The 14593-nt window shown below is 40.6% G+C and overlaps 1 protein-coding gene across 8 annotated transcripts in view; it reads left to right on the top strand.

The window, feature by feature from the left end:
• BEND7 (BEN domain containing 7) overlaps positions 1–14593 on the top strand; it is a 79258-nt gene that overhangs the window by 33183 nt on the left and 31482 nt on the right. For all 8 annotated transcript variants that reach the window (XM_044227056.1, XM_044227061.1, XM_044227058.1 and 5 more), the window contains 2 exons: positions 232–497; positions 11245–11470. In XM_044227056.1, coding sequence (XP_044082991.1) covers positions 232–497; positions 11245–11470 — 492 coding nt within the window. The remainder of the gene's footprint in view (positions 1–231; positions 498–11244; positions 11471–14593) is intronic.

Raw genomic sequence — 14593 nt, 5'->3', positions numbered from 1 at the left:
TTACCAGCGTGGGGGACAGAGTTTTCTCTGGGTTACTCTCCTGCGTGTACAACTCGACAATGCTCCAGAGACCACCTTTGGTGACCTACAGGTCCCACGGGAGATTGCCTTTGGTCTGCTTCCTTGACTGAACCCTGTTTCAGTCTCAGCTTGTGGAACATGTAGATGGGTGATAATTTCTCCTAAGTTAGACTCAGGTGCCTGTACCCTATTTTTGTTCATTCTCCACAGTTGGAACCCAAAACAGACAACAACCCCCAATTTCCCTTATATGCTCCCAGCGAACTGCTGTCTCACGCAAGAGAAATAAAAAGAAAAAAGTGCCCCCAAAGACCGTTGAACCTCTGACCGTGAGGCAGAAGCCTGGCGTGTTAGAAATGGAGAAGAAGACAGCCGGGGCCTCCGAGCAGCCTGGCCCCCAGGCTGCCGAGCCCCCCTCTGCCGGGGAGAACCGCGTGCTGGGATTCGGCATTGTCCTGGAGTCGCCTGCCTCAGATGTAAGTCTATGTTCTCTCGCGGCTGACACTAAGCTGACGTCACTTGCAGGAATTTTGTAGCATTGTACACTTTCTCCGTAGCTGGTTCCTCGCAAGAACACTAGAGAAACTTGCAAAAGACATGTGGGAAAGAGGAAAGGAAGACTATCAATAATTTCCTTGCCTAGAATTTTCTCTTCCCCAAATCTTCTACTTTCTTTATTTGAACCTGCCTCCAGCCTTTATCCCTGCACGGAGGCTGATGGAGTAAATAATCAGCTACTAATTTCTTTAACAGTTTTAATTCTGATGTGGCCGTTTTCAATTTCCTCATCGTAGAGAGCTAAAGGAACATAATTAAATCCTTTGTAAATGGGCATAAATGAACAGAGCCTTACAGATAAGGTCACACCTTTCTAGAAACACAAACTAATAATAAAGAAAAAGAGCAGTAGTGCTAATTCTATTTTACAGATGCAAGCCACACTGCTAATTAGGTCACAGTGCCATGCCATTTACTCTGTGTAATGATAGGTTAACACTCTGCAAAGGTTTTTCTATTTTAATATCCTGGCTAGAAAGTTGGTGCAGTCCCAGATGTTGGATGACATCTAAGATATCCATCCGACCAGCCATTTTATAGTCCTATGATCATAAACTCATGTCTTTAAGAATATGCATCTTTGCAACTGCACACGCTTTTCACAACATCTTTATCTAAGTACATGGATGTGAGCCCCATCTTGTTGGGGGAGTTCTTAAAATAAACAAGAATGAGTGATCTATTATTATCAGTTTGCATAGGATGAGAATCCTGCTGAGAACACCCACAAGCCTGTATGGGATTGGAGTTCAGTCCTACCTTTTAAACTTTAAATAAAAAATAATTGCTATTAAAAAAAAAAAGTGTTCCCTTTTAAATTGCAGTTTGCTAGTATGTATCCACATTGGGTCTTTACTAAAGGGAGGTGACATTCTTAGACTAGAAAGTCATTTGAACTTTTGCCCAGTCCTTAGTGTGAAAGGGTTTTCTTGTTTTTGTTTTTGTTTTTGTTTTTTTATCTTTGAACACGTGCTAAAATTATGAAACAGTTCTTATCAACTCAAAACTAAACTTCAAAAAAAATCACTAATGTTGATAATGTTCTACCCCAGGCCAGTCAGCTGATTTGATTATATCATATGCTTACTGCAACTAAGGCCCCGGTTTCAAAACACAGATAGATCACATATTTGGAAACAGAAGTGGATTATTCCATGACACAAAATACATTCCATCTTAAGCAGTTTTCGTAAAACTTTTATATTTTTCTTGAACATTCCTAGAGTTCTTTTCTGATAGACACTAATGTATCAGGAGCCATCATTTGAATTGTGTAACCCATCTCCTAAAAGGGTCACTTCCATGCTAATAACTGAACTTCCTCCTTTCTTTATTTTTAAGCTCCAAATATACTTCAGAGGTAAATTGAGGAAGATCTGATAAAAGCCTTATGTACACTAATAAAACAGAATAGAATTTTACCAATATCAGCATAATTTTGTTTATATGCCAAATAAAAACAAATTGCCTTTTATTCATTATTATTTTTGCTAACAAGAGCTGTTAAATTTAACAAAGCACGTTCAGAATTGTCCATGAAAACTCAGTTAGATGCTGATTATCTTTGAATGAAGAATAACATGCTTCTAAAAGCAAAAAATATATAGAGATAATTATCTTTACATTATCCAGCTGATATACCATCCGATTCATCTGTTCAGCAGAAACTACCAGCGCCAAGAGCTCTGTGCAATGAATCCCATCAATGGGTGAGGCAGTTCTGTCCACAGATGGTGTTCATTGGCATTAATGAGCCAGCTTCCACGGTCACTGGGCAGGGCAGGTATGGGAGGCAGGGGAAGGTGTATGACTTGACTCCCTTAGTGGACAGAATCATCAGTGCAAAGGCATCTAGATTTAGGTACCCTTCTATTCTTTATTATTTCTTAGCCATGGTCCTTTTAAATCTGGTGGAAATCCAGAGGAGAAAATAGGAAATACATAGTGATCTTGTAGGAATTGTTCTATAGAATGAATATGAGAAAATGAAATATAATTGGATTATATATAGGTGGATGGGAATTCTATATTTGTGGATTTGAAGATGGCCCCTAGGAAGTACCCAGCAATGGGAGGATTAGGTCCAAAGCTGTAGGATTGGGCAAGTGGCCCAAGACTGCTGGAACAGCTGTCTGACCAGCACTGGTAGTGGATGATGATACAAAGGTAGTATGGGGCCAGGTAGTGAAAGCCCTACTATGCCATGCCGATGCCCTCGACCTTCATCTTGTGGACACTAGGGAGCCATTGCAAGTTCCAAGTAGAGGAATGATCACACCTGTGTGTTAAGAGTGGAGAGTGGCACTGTCTTGTAGATGAGAGAGAGATGGAGAAAAGATGGTAGAGACCAAGAGACCAGGAAGAAGACAGAGTCGGTCGGGTCTGGGAAGGTCTACATGAGCAGTGAGCCTGCAGAAAGAGAAAGGAGCCATTTAGGAAGCGCACAGAGGCCTTGGTGGCTCGGTCGAAAACAACCCCCACATTTCTCTTTTGGATAACCAGTTAGGCACTCAGTTAACTGAGATGTAGGCGAAACAAGGGCAGAAGCGGGCCTTCGGCTCCAGATGGGAAGCACAAGTAAGTTTGTATCACAAAAAGGTTCTTAGGTGTTTGGAGGGTGGCAGAAAGATTAGAGCTAGAAGCAACAAGAAAAAGACACGTAAAACTTGTGCTTTCACGGCATTGTTAGGTGTAAAAATTCACATTAATTTTTTTTTCATTCACAGTGTATTAAGTCCTCTGTTTTGCACCGTGACTTTTAGGGTCATCCCAATACAGATTTGTCTAGGGGCCGTGCAGGGCCTTGCAGGGAGACCGCCCGTCATCTGAGCCACAATGGTTACCCCTACTCAGATATGTAAAAACACTGCGCTCTCACCAAAGCCAACAGCACTGACCCGCCGAGTGTTGTAAACATTAAATGATGGAGAGCATGTGCGACTGCCCTCCTGCAGGGCCTGGCACGTAAAAGGTACTCAATAAATGTGACTTAGTCTGCAAACAACAAAGCAGCTGCATTTGCATGAAGCACAATATACAAAATAAACTTTGGAAACTTTAGATGTAGGGTTCAGCTTTAATTAGAAACCTCTCTTCACCTTAACTCCCATTTCTTTGTTCTCTCCTCGTTACGCCTCTCAGTACCCCTTCCCTTCCCTGGGCTCCAAAGTAATTTTTTTTTTAAGATTTATTTATTTTTTTGAGAGAGAGAATAAGCACTGGTGCATGCATGGGAGTGTGGGGAGGGGCACAGGGAGAGGGAGGGAGAGAGAGAGCACAGGCAGCAGGGGCAGAGGGAGAAGGGGAGAGAGAATCTCAAGCAGACTCCCTACCGAACATGGAGCCCAATGTAGGGCTCGATCTCAAAACCCTGAGATCATGATCTGAGCTGTGATCAAGAGTCAGATGGTCAACTGCCTGAGCCCCCCAGATGCTCCCAAGATAATTCTCTTCTATAGAACTTTTTATACTAGTCTGTAATTATTTACATGATTTCCCTTCCTTCCAGGAAGGAATGCCAGTTTCTCCAGAGCAGGGGCTATATGATAATAATAGTATTTGTGTGCCCCCCTTGGCTCAATAATTTTTAAATCGCTTTCATCCCCGCTCTCTGAGGTGTCATTACTGTCCTCGTAGATGAGGACATAGTGGCATAAAGGGCTTACGTAGCCTACTCAGGGTCCCAGCCAGAAAGGTTGAGCTGGTTCTCACACTCGGGTCTGCAGTCACCCATAATCACTGAGTGACACACTTGGGCATCTGTTCTAGCTCTGTTCCTGTATGTGACCCTCACTCAGTAACTGGTCACAGGACGATCGTTGTGTGAGGAGAACAGAAAGGTGGGATCAAGGCAGTTCTGTTTACTTGGAAGGTTCTAGGAGAGAAGCGAATGGTGAAATCTGAAATCAGGCTGCCTTTGTGAGAAGCTCAGCCAGGTAGCCCTCGCCTCAGTTTTCTCTCCATAAAATGGGAATAATAGGAATGCTGACCTCCTAGAACTGTCCTGCCAGAAGAGTTACATGAAGTCATCTATGTGAAGCACTTTGAATAGTTCCTGGTATTATTTAAACACTCAATAAATATTGGTTCTTTTTTGAACCGTAGCAGTTCTAGCTGAGTATATTATAGGGACAGATCTAAATGTTTGTTAAATAAACTGAAGTGTACATGTAAATGAATAAATATGCACGAATAAATAGTGTTTATAAAAATAGAGTGGCCAGAAATGTTTCTACTTTGGGGAAGGAATATTTGACCTATTTTAAATTAGCACATTAAATAAAATTCAAGTTCCACAGATGCCAAACCAGGAGCCCAAAACCCAAAACCGAATTTCAAATTTAAATACTATATATATATATATATATATATATATATATGTAGTGTACATATATATGTAGTATATCATAAACATATATATGATATAAAAATTATATTTTATATATATATGATATATATCATATATATGATAATTAAAATTGTATATTAAAATAATTTTTAATAGTAGAGCACTTTTTTCTCTTTATTGGAATTATTGTGAATACTTTCCAGTAAACCTAGATTATACAAATTTAAAAGGTATCAGAAGATAAATCTATGGCTACTCATTAACTGAAGATAATTTCATTAATGTTTATACTAAGTCATTCTTCCAAAAATAAATAATTTAAAATGTATTGCTGCTCTCAACAAAAGTAACTTCTGAAATCAGAATCTGGTTTCTTAACACCTTCTTAGCCCAATAAATATGTCACCCACTGGGAACTAGTAAAGCCAATCAGTCAAGCAGGTGACTGTTACTCACTGACACACTGCACTTCAGGCAGCGTATGCTTAAGTGAGGATGTTCCAGTGCCAGCTGTTCAGGTTCAAATCCTGCCTTTGCCCCTAATTAGCTGGATAATCTTAAACCAGTTATCTGACCTCTCCAAGCCTTAGTTTTTGCATTTGCAAACTGGGAATAATAAAATACTCACTTCGCGGGGTGAGGATAAAAGTTAGAAAAATCCACTTCACGTGGGTTAGCCTAGGGCTTGGAATATGGAGGAACAAGTAAATGTTAATGACCTCTCCATTTTCCGGGGCATACCTAAGTGAAGGAAACAGCCCTTGACCTGCAAGGAGTATAGGAGGAAAACACAGAAGCAAGAGGAACGGTGTAATACGTTGGAAGGTCTAGTTGTGGCAGTCAGAAGATGGCAGAGGAGCCTTCAAGAGCAGAACTGGCCCTTTGTCTGGAAGGTCAAGGACAGGCTCTCTGAGGAGCAGGTGCACTGGAGTTGAAGAAGCAAGAGGGCCGTGGCTAACATCTTACATCTTCAACATTTGGGCTCAAATATCTTTAGCATAAATCAAGCCATAGTGCTTCGAGTCATTAATTTACCACCTGAGGAAGAAAAAAGACAAAAACATTTCTAAAAGACGTTGGAGTGTCTCATTATGCAAGTGCACGGAGAAATTTCAAGGGGCCAAGTTGTATTGTGTTTTTTGAAGTTAAATGCTTAGTTCTACCAAAAGTTTGTCGAACACAAAAGTCTGTAAAGGCTTAGCCCTTTAATGACTTCTTGTCATTTTCATCCAGTTCAACCTTACATGTACGCTAGTATATAGTTGAGCTAGAACTTTTGCCTGAGCATTTTTTACCTACTGCCGAGCATTCACCTTACAATCGAGTCTTACTATAGCTCATCCAAGATGGAGACTCTGCCCCTTCAACACTGAGGCTCCTAGCTCCCAGCCAGAACGGCTGCGGCAGCCCAGCCTTGTGATCTGGTGTATTCTCATGGCTACCCAGCTCCCTGGCCATCATGATGGCATTGCATTTAATAAACAGTAATAGTAGTTCCTGCTTCACCTACCTGGAGCAGACCTGAGTTAGAGGAAATGATTTCAGTTTTTCCAGATCACATTTGTGAGCAACCGAACCAGATCACATTTTTGAACAAAATAAAATCCACTGTGAGGGGCTTTTGTGGTTTTTTAAAAATGTCTTTTCATAAACTAAAGCTCATTTGCCTAGAAATACATCTAATTCTGCAAAGTAAATATGAAACGAGAATAAAGGATCATTGTATATGGAAGTACTAGGAGCAGAAAGACTAAATTCATAGTCTTTACACAATCTTAAAAATTCTGTTATGGGTTTTCAGCCCCAAAATCAGTCTTATTCCCCAGAATCCGGCCTCTTCATTCATGGTTTGTTTGAGTTTTTTTCTTGAGCCCGTCTGAAGCTCAACTAGCTAGCCAGCAGAGTATACCAACTACTGTGTGTAATTTACTAACTGGCAATTGAAAACCTGAGGTTAATGTCCGGTGTGAATATTCACACAGCTGTTTTTTACTCCTTTAACCATGGACCACATTTAGCTATTTACATGTTATACTATAATTCAACATTGATAATACCTTCTGGAAAATAGCCTCTATCAGAATTGTTCCTTCTGTGATTCACTGATATGATCTCTTTAAAATTGCTTTACAAGTGTTTCTTTGGCTTGTACAAGGGAATCACATGATACCCTCACTCACAGAGACTGAGGGGGAAATCTTTTAATTTACCTGGTTAGGGGAATCCTCCACCCATACTAGATCCTGCCCTCAACTTCTACTAAGCAAAGGAAGGCCTCAACTGAAGTGCAAGGAGAAACAGGAGAGTTAATGCCCCCAGGCCTGAGTCCCTGAATATTTTTAAGGGCCATTATAACTACAAGTGGTTTCTGCCTCCAGACTTCCCGGGTAGAGGACCTCCCACCACAAGATAAAGAAAATTCAACCTCTGATATGCTCTGGTCCTAAGTAGCTGCAGTTCCCAAAATGGGCAAGACATCCATGAAAATTTATAGCACAAATTCAGACTCTTAACTCTTAAGATGAGGACTCTAAGTGTCGTAAATTCCACCCCAACCCCACACTTTGGATGTCCTCCTTTAAATCTCAAACTACCTCAGTAAACAACAGAATCTGTCAGTTAGTGTATTAGAGACCTGTCTTTGCTTGAATAGCGGAGAGTGAAGCTGTCAAAGAAAGTCTAGTTTGTAAAATGATGCTCATTTGGAATAGTGTGGTTTCTATCACAGCCATCCTTAGTAAGCAAAGAGAGCTCGTTTAAGCCAGCAGCAGTAAGCAAGAAGAGGCGATCCAATGATACAACTGGAGTTTTAACCTGTTTTTAAACATGCGTGCAGTTACAGCTCATCACATGGTAGTCCACGGTGATTTTATTTATAAAATGAAGGAAATCAGAAGGTTTCATAGTGAAATTTCGAGATTTGTTTTCTTCATGTCTCAGAAAATAAAGCGACCCTCTTTTTTGGAGTTTGTTGCTCTGTGGCCCTTGTACACAGGGCGTTGGCACTCCTTACAAGGAGCTACAAGAATCTGCATAAGAGGAAGGGCTGGAGAGCAGGAAGGGGCCAAACACCTCTGCTCTTGCTGCCGCTGCTATGGCCGTAAGTCAGAAAGCTGCCCCCTCTGTACGCGACTCATAACTGGGCAAGTTCACGTGCCTTGATCTGGTAAGAACACTTGAAAATAACAATCTTTGTCCGCCAGTAGAAAGTGGACTAGGAAGCACTGCCAGCTTCTGCATTAGGACAGCGTCTCGGAAGTCAACATGCTGTATGATCCCATAGGGAGTCTCCCGGCTCCACAGAAACCTCCAGATACCCAGTTTTAGGAGTCGCAGCAAATGCTAGAAACAGCAACTGCATCTCTGTCTTCTAAATGCTGCTGTAAGACCCTCATGAAATGCCATCCCGGCCCCTCCCCAACCCCGCTCACTCCTCACCCACCAAATGCTTCCTAACGCCCTGAACCTCTCTTGTGGCATTTATCACCTTGTACTTTATATGACAGATATTTATGCATGTATCTCATCTGGGGATCCCAACCCGAAACCCCCTGCACGTGGAGCTACACACACAATAAATACGTATTGACTCAGTTCAGTGCCCTCCAAGCAGTCTGCGCCTCGAGCGAGCACTTGAGCTGCCCCGAGGAAGACCGTCAGCTCAGCCACGGCATGGCAGGCTCTCAAACATGCTCCCTTTGCATGGGGCCAAAGGTCTCTAAATCAATACAATTTTTTGAATGAATGAATTTTGAATGAATTCTTACATAGTGTTTTGTTTATTCTGACAAATACCTATTGGGCAGTAACAGGGCATTTGGCTCTCTGAGCATAAAAGAATGCCTATTCTTATGAGAAACACAAACTCCCAACCAAAGAAATGCAGTGTGGAAAGTGCTAGAAACATAGTTGCTAGAAAAGACGGAGTCTGTGAAGAAAGGAGGGGCTCAGTTTTGCCTGATGGCTAGATTAGGTCCACAGTCCTCAAACCAGGGTCAAGTCCTGCCGGGTGGGTCCTGGGCGGCTTCTGGGAGTCTCCGGTCAGGTGGCTGAGTGTGAAGCAGCCGGTTGATAGTATCAGAATTCAACGGGGTGTACGAACCAGAGTGACTGGTGTCTTCCCCTTTTGACTCCTGAACCTCTAAAAGCTTCTATACCCCCTTAGCCCCCCATATAGCTATATGCAGCTGCTTCTGTAAAGTAAATTGGGATTCCTTTTTTTAATGGCTTCTAAATGATATAGGAGCACTTAGCAAAAATCTAAGATCAATTGATTTGGAATAAAGTCTGAATGCAGCCATTGATAGGCATAGCAAAATTCTGGTTATGAATAAAACTTCATCTTAGATGATGATGGTAAAACTCTTCTCCATCTAATATTCCCACATCGACTCATTCGACAAACATGCATGGAGAACCCGGTATGGGACAGGAGTCAGAGTCACAGCCTCTGGCTCCCAGCAACGCCCCTACACACCCTCTACCAGCCGCAGGACCCCAAACTCAGCAAATGGTCTGACAGCCCTCTTTGCATAACGATGTTTACCAAGCATCCAGGGACCACAAGTTGAAAGCCAAAGTGTAGCAGAGAAATGAGATGTTGTGGATAATCCAGTCGAGAATAGCATTTGGCAAGGGCAGGGCCTAAACTTTCCCCATCATCAGAATCACTGACACCCTCTTTACATTGATCATAGTGTGCTAGGCATTTTTGAGAAGCACTAGGACAAATAAAACTAATAATTCCTACTCACCAGGAGAAGAACAAATCCCAGATCCTCTTGTTTCCAATATGGTTTTAAAAATCTAAAGTAGGACCAGATTTGCAAAGTGTTAAGTATAATGATCCAAGAATCAGCTTTTATAATACATCTTACTTACGTGAGATTTTCTTCCTTTTTCCTCATGAACATTTACCAATTGCATTTCTTCGTATTAAGGTCATTATTTGAGGAGCACCTGGGTGGCTCAGTGGGTTAGACCTCTGCCCCTCAGGTCATGATCTCAGGGTCCTGGGATGGAGCCCTGCATCGGGCTCTCTGCTCAACAGGGAGACTGCTTCCCCTCCTCTGCCTGCCTCTCTGCCTATTTGTGATCTCTCTCTCTTTGTCAAATAAATAAATAAAATCTTTTTAAAAATAAAGTTACTATTTGAGAGTTATGTTGTAATCAATAGCCAATGACATAATAGTTTAGATTATGACTAATGAACTTTTCTCTATTCAAGAATTTATTGAGTACTTACTATGTGCCAGGCCTTGGAGATACAAAGTCTTAAGTTGCAGGCATCAGAAAGGGCCACATCTAAGAAATAATTATCCAGAGTAATAAATGCAGCCATGTGAGTATGTCACATAAAGAGCAGTCAGAGTACGTGGCCACCTCCACGGGAAGGAAGGAGTTAGCAAAGGCTTTGAAAATGAAGTGTTCACTGGGTTGCAGAGGAAAAGACAGGCTGTAAGCATCCACGGAGTGCTGACAGACAATATATTATCACCATCTGAGCTCATATCGTACCACATAGAGTCCAGGTTGAAAGGTGCCTTATAGGTCTTCTGCTCCGGCAGCCCAGGCAGAAAATCCCTGACAGGGAAGCAGGGTGACAGGTGCATTGGTTTCCGAGTTGTGCTGTGGGACCTGGCTGCAGGTTCTCCTCCCAGGGGTAGGGGTGAGAGGCAGAATCAAACTGCCTGGGGCACCTGCTCTTCCTGTCTATTTATTTTATGGATTAGTTTCCATAAGTTCTCACTGGAGGAAAAAAAATACAGTCCCACAGCCGAAAACCACTGGCAGAGTAAAAGAGCAGAGGCCTCTGGGTAGGCCCGTATTCGTGTGCTTAGGCAAATGAAATTATTTCACGTAGGAGAAAGTAGCCTGTCAAGTACAATGCACTGAGTACATTCAGATTATTTTTAAATCATTTTATTATTATCTCTTTGGACCTTAGTTCCTTCATTTCAAGAAAAAGAAAATGAGAGTATTTCACCTAGAAATCTTAAGCCCCCTGTAGCTCTACAGTTCTATGAATTTGAGTTGATCTGCCTTCTCTTGACTGTTTCTGAGGACAAGCATACCTTTTCAGCATGCTCCTGTCCGTTGCTTTGGAAGAGACTTAATGCTGGAATTAGAGCATCTTGTTTTGTAATAACTAGTCACTGGTTTTATAAATTGCAAACACTGGTGCACAAAGCCGAAACCACCTTGTTTATAGGATACGGACATTACAGAAGCTAGCGATGGGTTTTTTGTTACGCATATGCCCGAAGTCAAATGCTTCAAATGTTGCTTTTAATGAAATATTTATGTTCTTTTGGTAGCCAGAAGTGCAACTTGCTGAAGGCTTTGATGTGTTCATGCCTAAATCACAGCTGGACTCTATATTGTCAAACTACACTCGCTCAGGAAGCCTTCTGTTTAGAAAGCTGGTGTGTGCATTTTTTGATGACAAGACTTTGGCTAACTCCTTACCCAATGGGAAGAGGAAAAGAGGACTGAATGACAACCGGAAAGGACTAGACCAAAATATTGTGGGTGCAATCAAAGGTTGGTGTGCGTCATTTCATTTTATGGGTTCTTTGTTGAGCTTTGCCTTCATTTCATAAAGATGCAGTGGAACCTGTAGTCACGTAGCTAGAGGTCACTTTAATTTGCCCTTGGCAATTTACACACCGGTGTGGCTTTGGGGTATGAGCTCTGTAACTCAGCACCCCAAATATCACCAGAATTTGGTATTTGAAGGTGACGCTGGCTTGTTAAAATTGTGATTTCAGAGCCAGTTTGTTCTGCTGTGGAACCAAGAAGTTTTTCCCTAAGTGGTTAAGAAGAAAGTATCTTTCCTCTTAGTAATTTCTAACTTAGAACTTCATCAAAATATGATTTTGACTTCAATTTTTAGTTGAAAGGATAAAACTATGATGTTTTTTGGAAAATAAAGGAAAACAGTTCCTTCCAAAGTTCAGAAGTTGCTTCACATACATAGGTCATGGCTTCTAGAGTCAAGACATTTTAAATTTAAATTGAAAAGTGAAGCCAAACCCTGCGCATCTGCACCCATTCCTGGCCTGCTCTGCTCCCTCTGGTTCTGTGCGCGGAGTCACGCGAGTTATGTGCAGAGAAAACTGTGTCTCTCTCCCCCTCGGCACCGTGAACACACACCCGAGCTCCACACGCGACAGTAGCCGTGCAGGCGCCTGTGTGAGTAGCTTTTCATTTATATCCAGGTCTGCATCCTAAACCCATTTCTTCACTTTAAAAAGTCCTTATGTAGAACTCTGATAAACGTAATTTTAGGTAATAGAAGTCCTTAAACGTTATTTTCAAAAAAGAACGTAAAAAAAAATGAATTCTCAAATATAAACACAACTACCATGAAAATGGCATTTGAGATCAGGCCTTAATTTACACTTGAATTGCTGATAAGGAGGTTCTTCATTCTGGGGTTGCAGCCTGGGACTGGACGTGGAGTGCCTTCCTCCCCACTCCTGCTCCCCGTTATCTTGTGAAATGAGTAAATGAATTTAATAGCGCTTAAAGGATACTTGTAAACCCACAATTAACTTTACAAAATAATGTGACTTTTAAATGGAGTTAGCAAGTACCCAGCAGCCTTTTTCATGGCCAGAAGGACACAAGCCTTGACTAACAGAAAATTTCTCATTCTCTGACAGAATTTTTTTCACTTAAAGTGACAGTTGAGTTGTATTAAATAGGAAAAGCTACAGAGATACTACAATCTGTGTCATTTCTGAAAAGAATGATTCAGCCTGAAGTGACACTAAAAACTAGATTACTGAATTTGAAAAACGGTCAGTGATGTAACTGAGACCAGCTAAAGTCAGGAAGGGTCCCATTTCCATTTAATGTGGCTGGAGCCTTTTAGAAACATGAAGGTCAAGGTTGATGACACTTTTCATGCTGAAGCTTTTAAACACATTGAAATGTCACCAGGAATAGTTTTAATTTTCTTTTTTCAGGACAGTGTATAACAGTATGAAAGAATCTAGAAATTAGGGAACTGGAAGTGACCATGTTCCATTTTAATGACAGTAGAGGAGTTACCCTAATGATAGATGGTGATGAAATATGTCATTACAAGTAGTGATAGGGTTTATTCTACCATTTTCACGTGAGTCTGATCATCATACGATAGTTTGAAAAAGCATATTACCCAGAGAAATAGAGAATATGCCTTCATTTCCTTCACAGCCCTCCTCTTTAGCTAGAAATAACAATTGTAACAAGGCTTCTGCTCCTAATTACAATAAAGCAGATTATTCAAATCAAGGAAATTAAATATTCTATATACTTTTATTGTTGAACTAAATCTGGCATTAAAATTCTATTAAAAGAAGAACATTTTAAAACAGAGAAATCCAACCATAAGCCACCAACTTAAGTCAACAAATACTGTATATTCCCTTGTTTCCTTGCAGTATTTACTCATAAATGTGTGTATTTTGATCTAGATTTTTCCCCTAGTTACAAAAATAGTACATGCTTGTAAAAATTCCAAACCATAGAAATGTATAGAAAGCTAAAAAGCCTCCGTAGTCACATTCTTCAGAAGTTACTATGTACATTCCTATCTTTTTTCCCCATGAAATCTTTGTTCAGAGTTTGACTCTGGTATCAGATTTGTCTTTCTTACAAGGACATTCTGTTTGTAATGGTCAGCCATCATTTTTACCTGATTTATTCTGGTAATTTCTCATAAGCACCCTGAGGACAAGCTCTGTCTTAAATATTTTTTATAACCTTCGATGCTTCACTAAGCTTTACATATAGTGGGGTTTCCATCAATACCCGCTGGGTGAGTGGACAGACATGGGTTTTTATTTTTTATCTTGACTTTGGCCTTCATGTATTAACATATGGTTCTTATATGAAATACCCATCTTTATGTCTTCAACTGATTTGAAATGATTGACATCGAAATGTTGTGAATTTCTACCAGTTAATAAAATGCCAGTGAGAGGGGAAAAAAAAAAAAAGGAAACCAAAATTCAGTATAAATTTAGGTACAACTCTCTTAATTCCTTAGTACGTTTTTCCTTTACATACATTACCATACTTCCACTAGAAAGTTCATTAACACACATAATTTAAAGAGGTCTTTGAAAGTAGCTAGTAATTGAAGGTCTTATAACTCTCCCTGGCTTTTCTTGCTAATCATTGGTAGAGATAAAAAGGGAAGTTTACTTCCCTAACCCAAGTCTTTTGAATCAGTGTCATCTAGGCAAGTGAAAAAAATGGCTCCTTTATATATAAGGAGGCAGAACCACTCGTGTCATTGCTGGTGTCTGCCACAGATTTGGACAAGATCTTCCAAATATTAAATACTGTTCTCCTTCCTCTATCCTTTCAGGGATAATACACCAATACCGTATAAATTCAAAAGTTCTACAACCTAGGAATTTACAAAGACTTGTCAATTTTATAAGACATTACAACTAAAAATAGCAGTAGGGGCTGAATTTTGTTTCAAATGAAGTAATTGGGCTGGTTAAAACAGGAGTGGGGGAAAAAGATAAATGAAAATCTGTAATATGGTTATAAATAAGAACAGACATGGACTGAAGAAGAGTTTGGGGTTTTTTTTAAAGATTTTATTTATTTATTTGACAGAGAGACATAGCAAGAGAGGGAACACAGGCACGGGGAGTGGGA

Source organism: Neovison vison, chromosome 12, assembly GCF_020171115.1.
Source record: "Neovison vison isolate M4711 chromosome 12, ASM_NN_V1, whole genome shotgun sequence".
In the NCBI taxonomy this organism is placed as follows: Eukaryota; Metazoa; Chordata; class Mammalia; order Carnivora; family Mustelidae; genus Neogale; species Neogale vison.
This window is presented reverse-complemented; position numbering and strand designations above follow the sequence as displayed.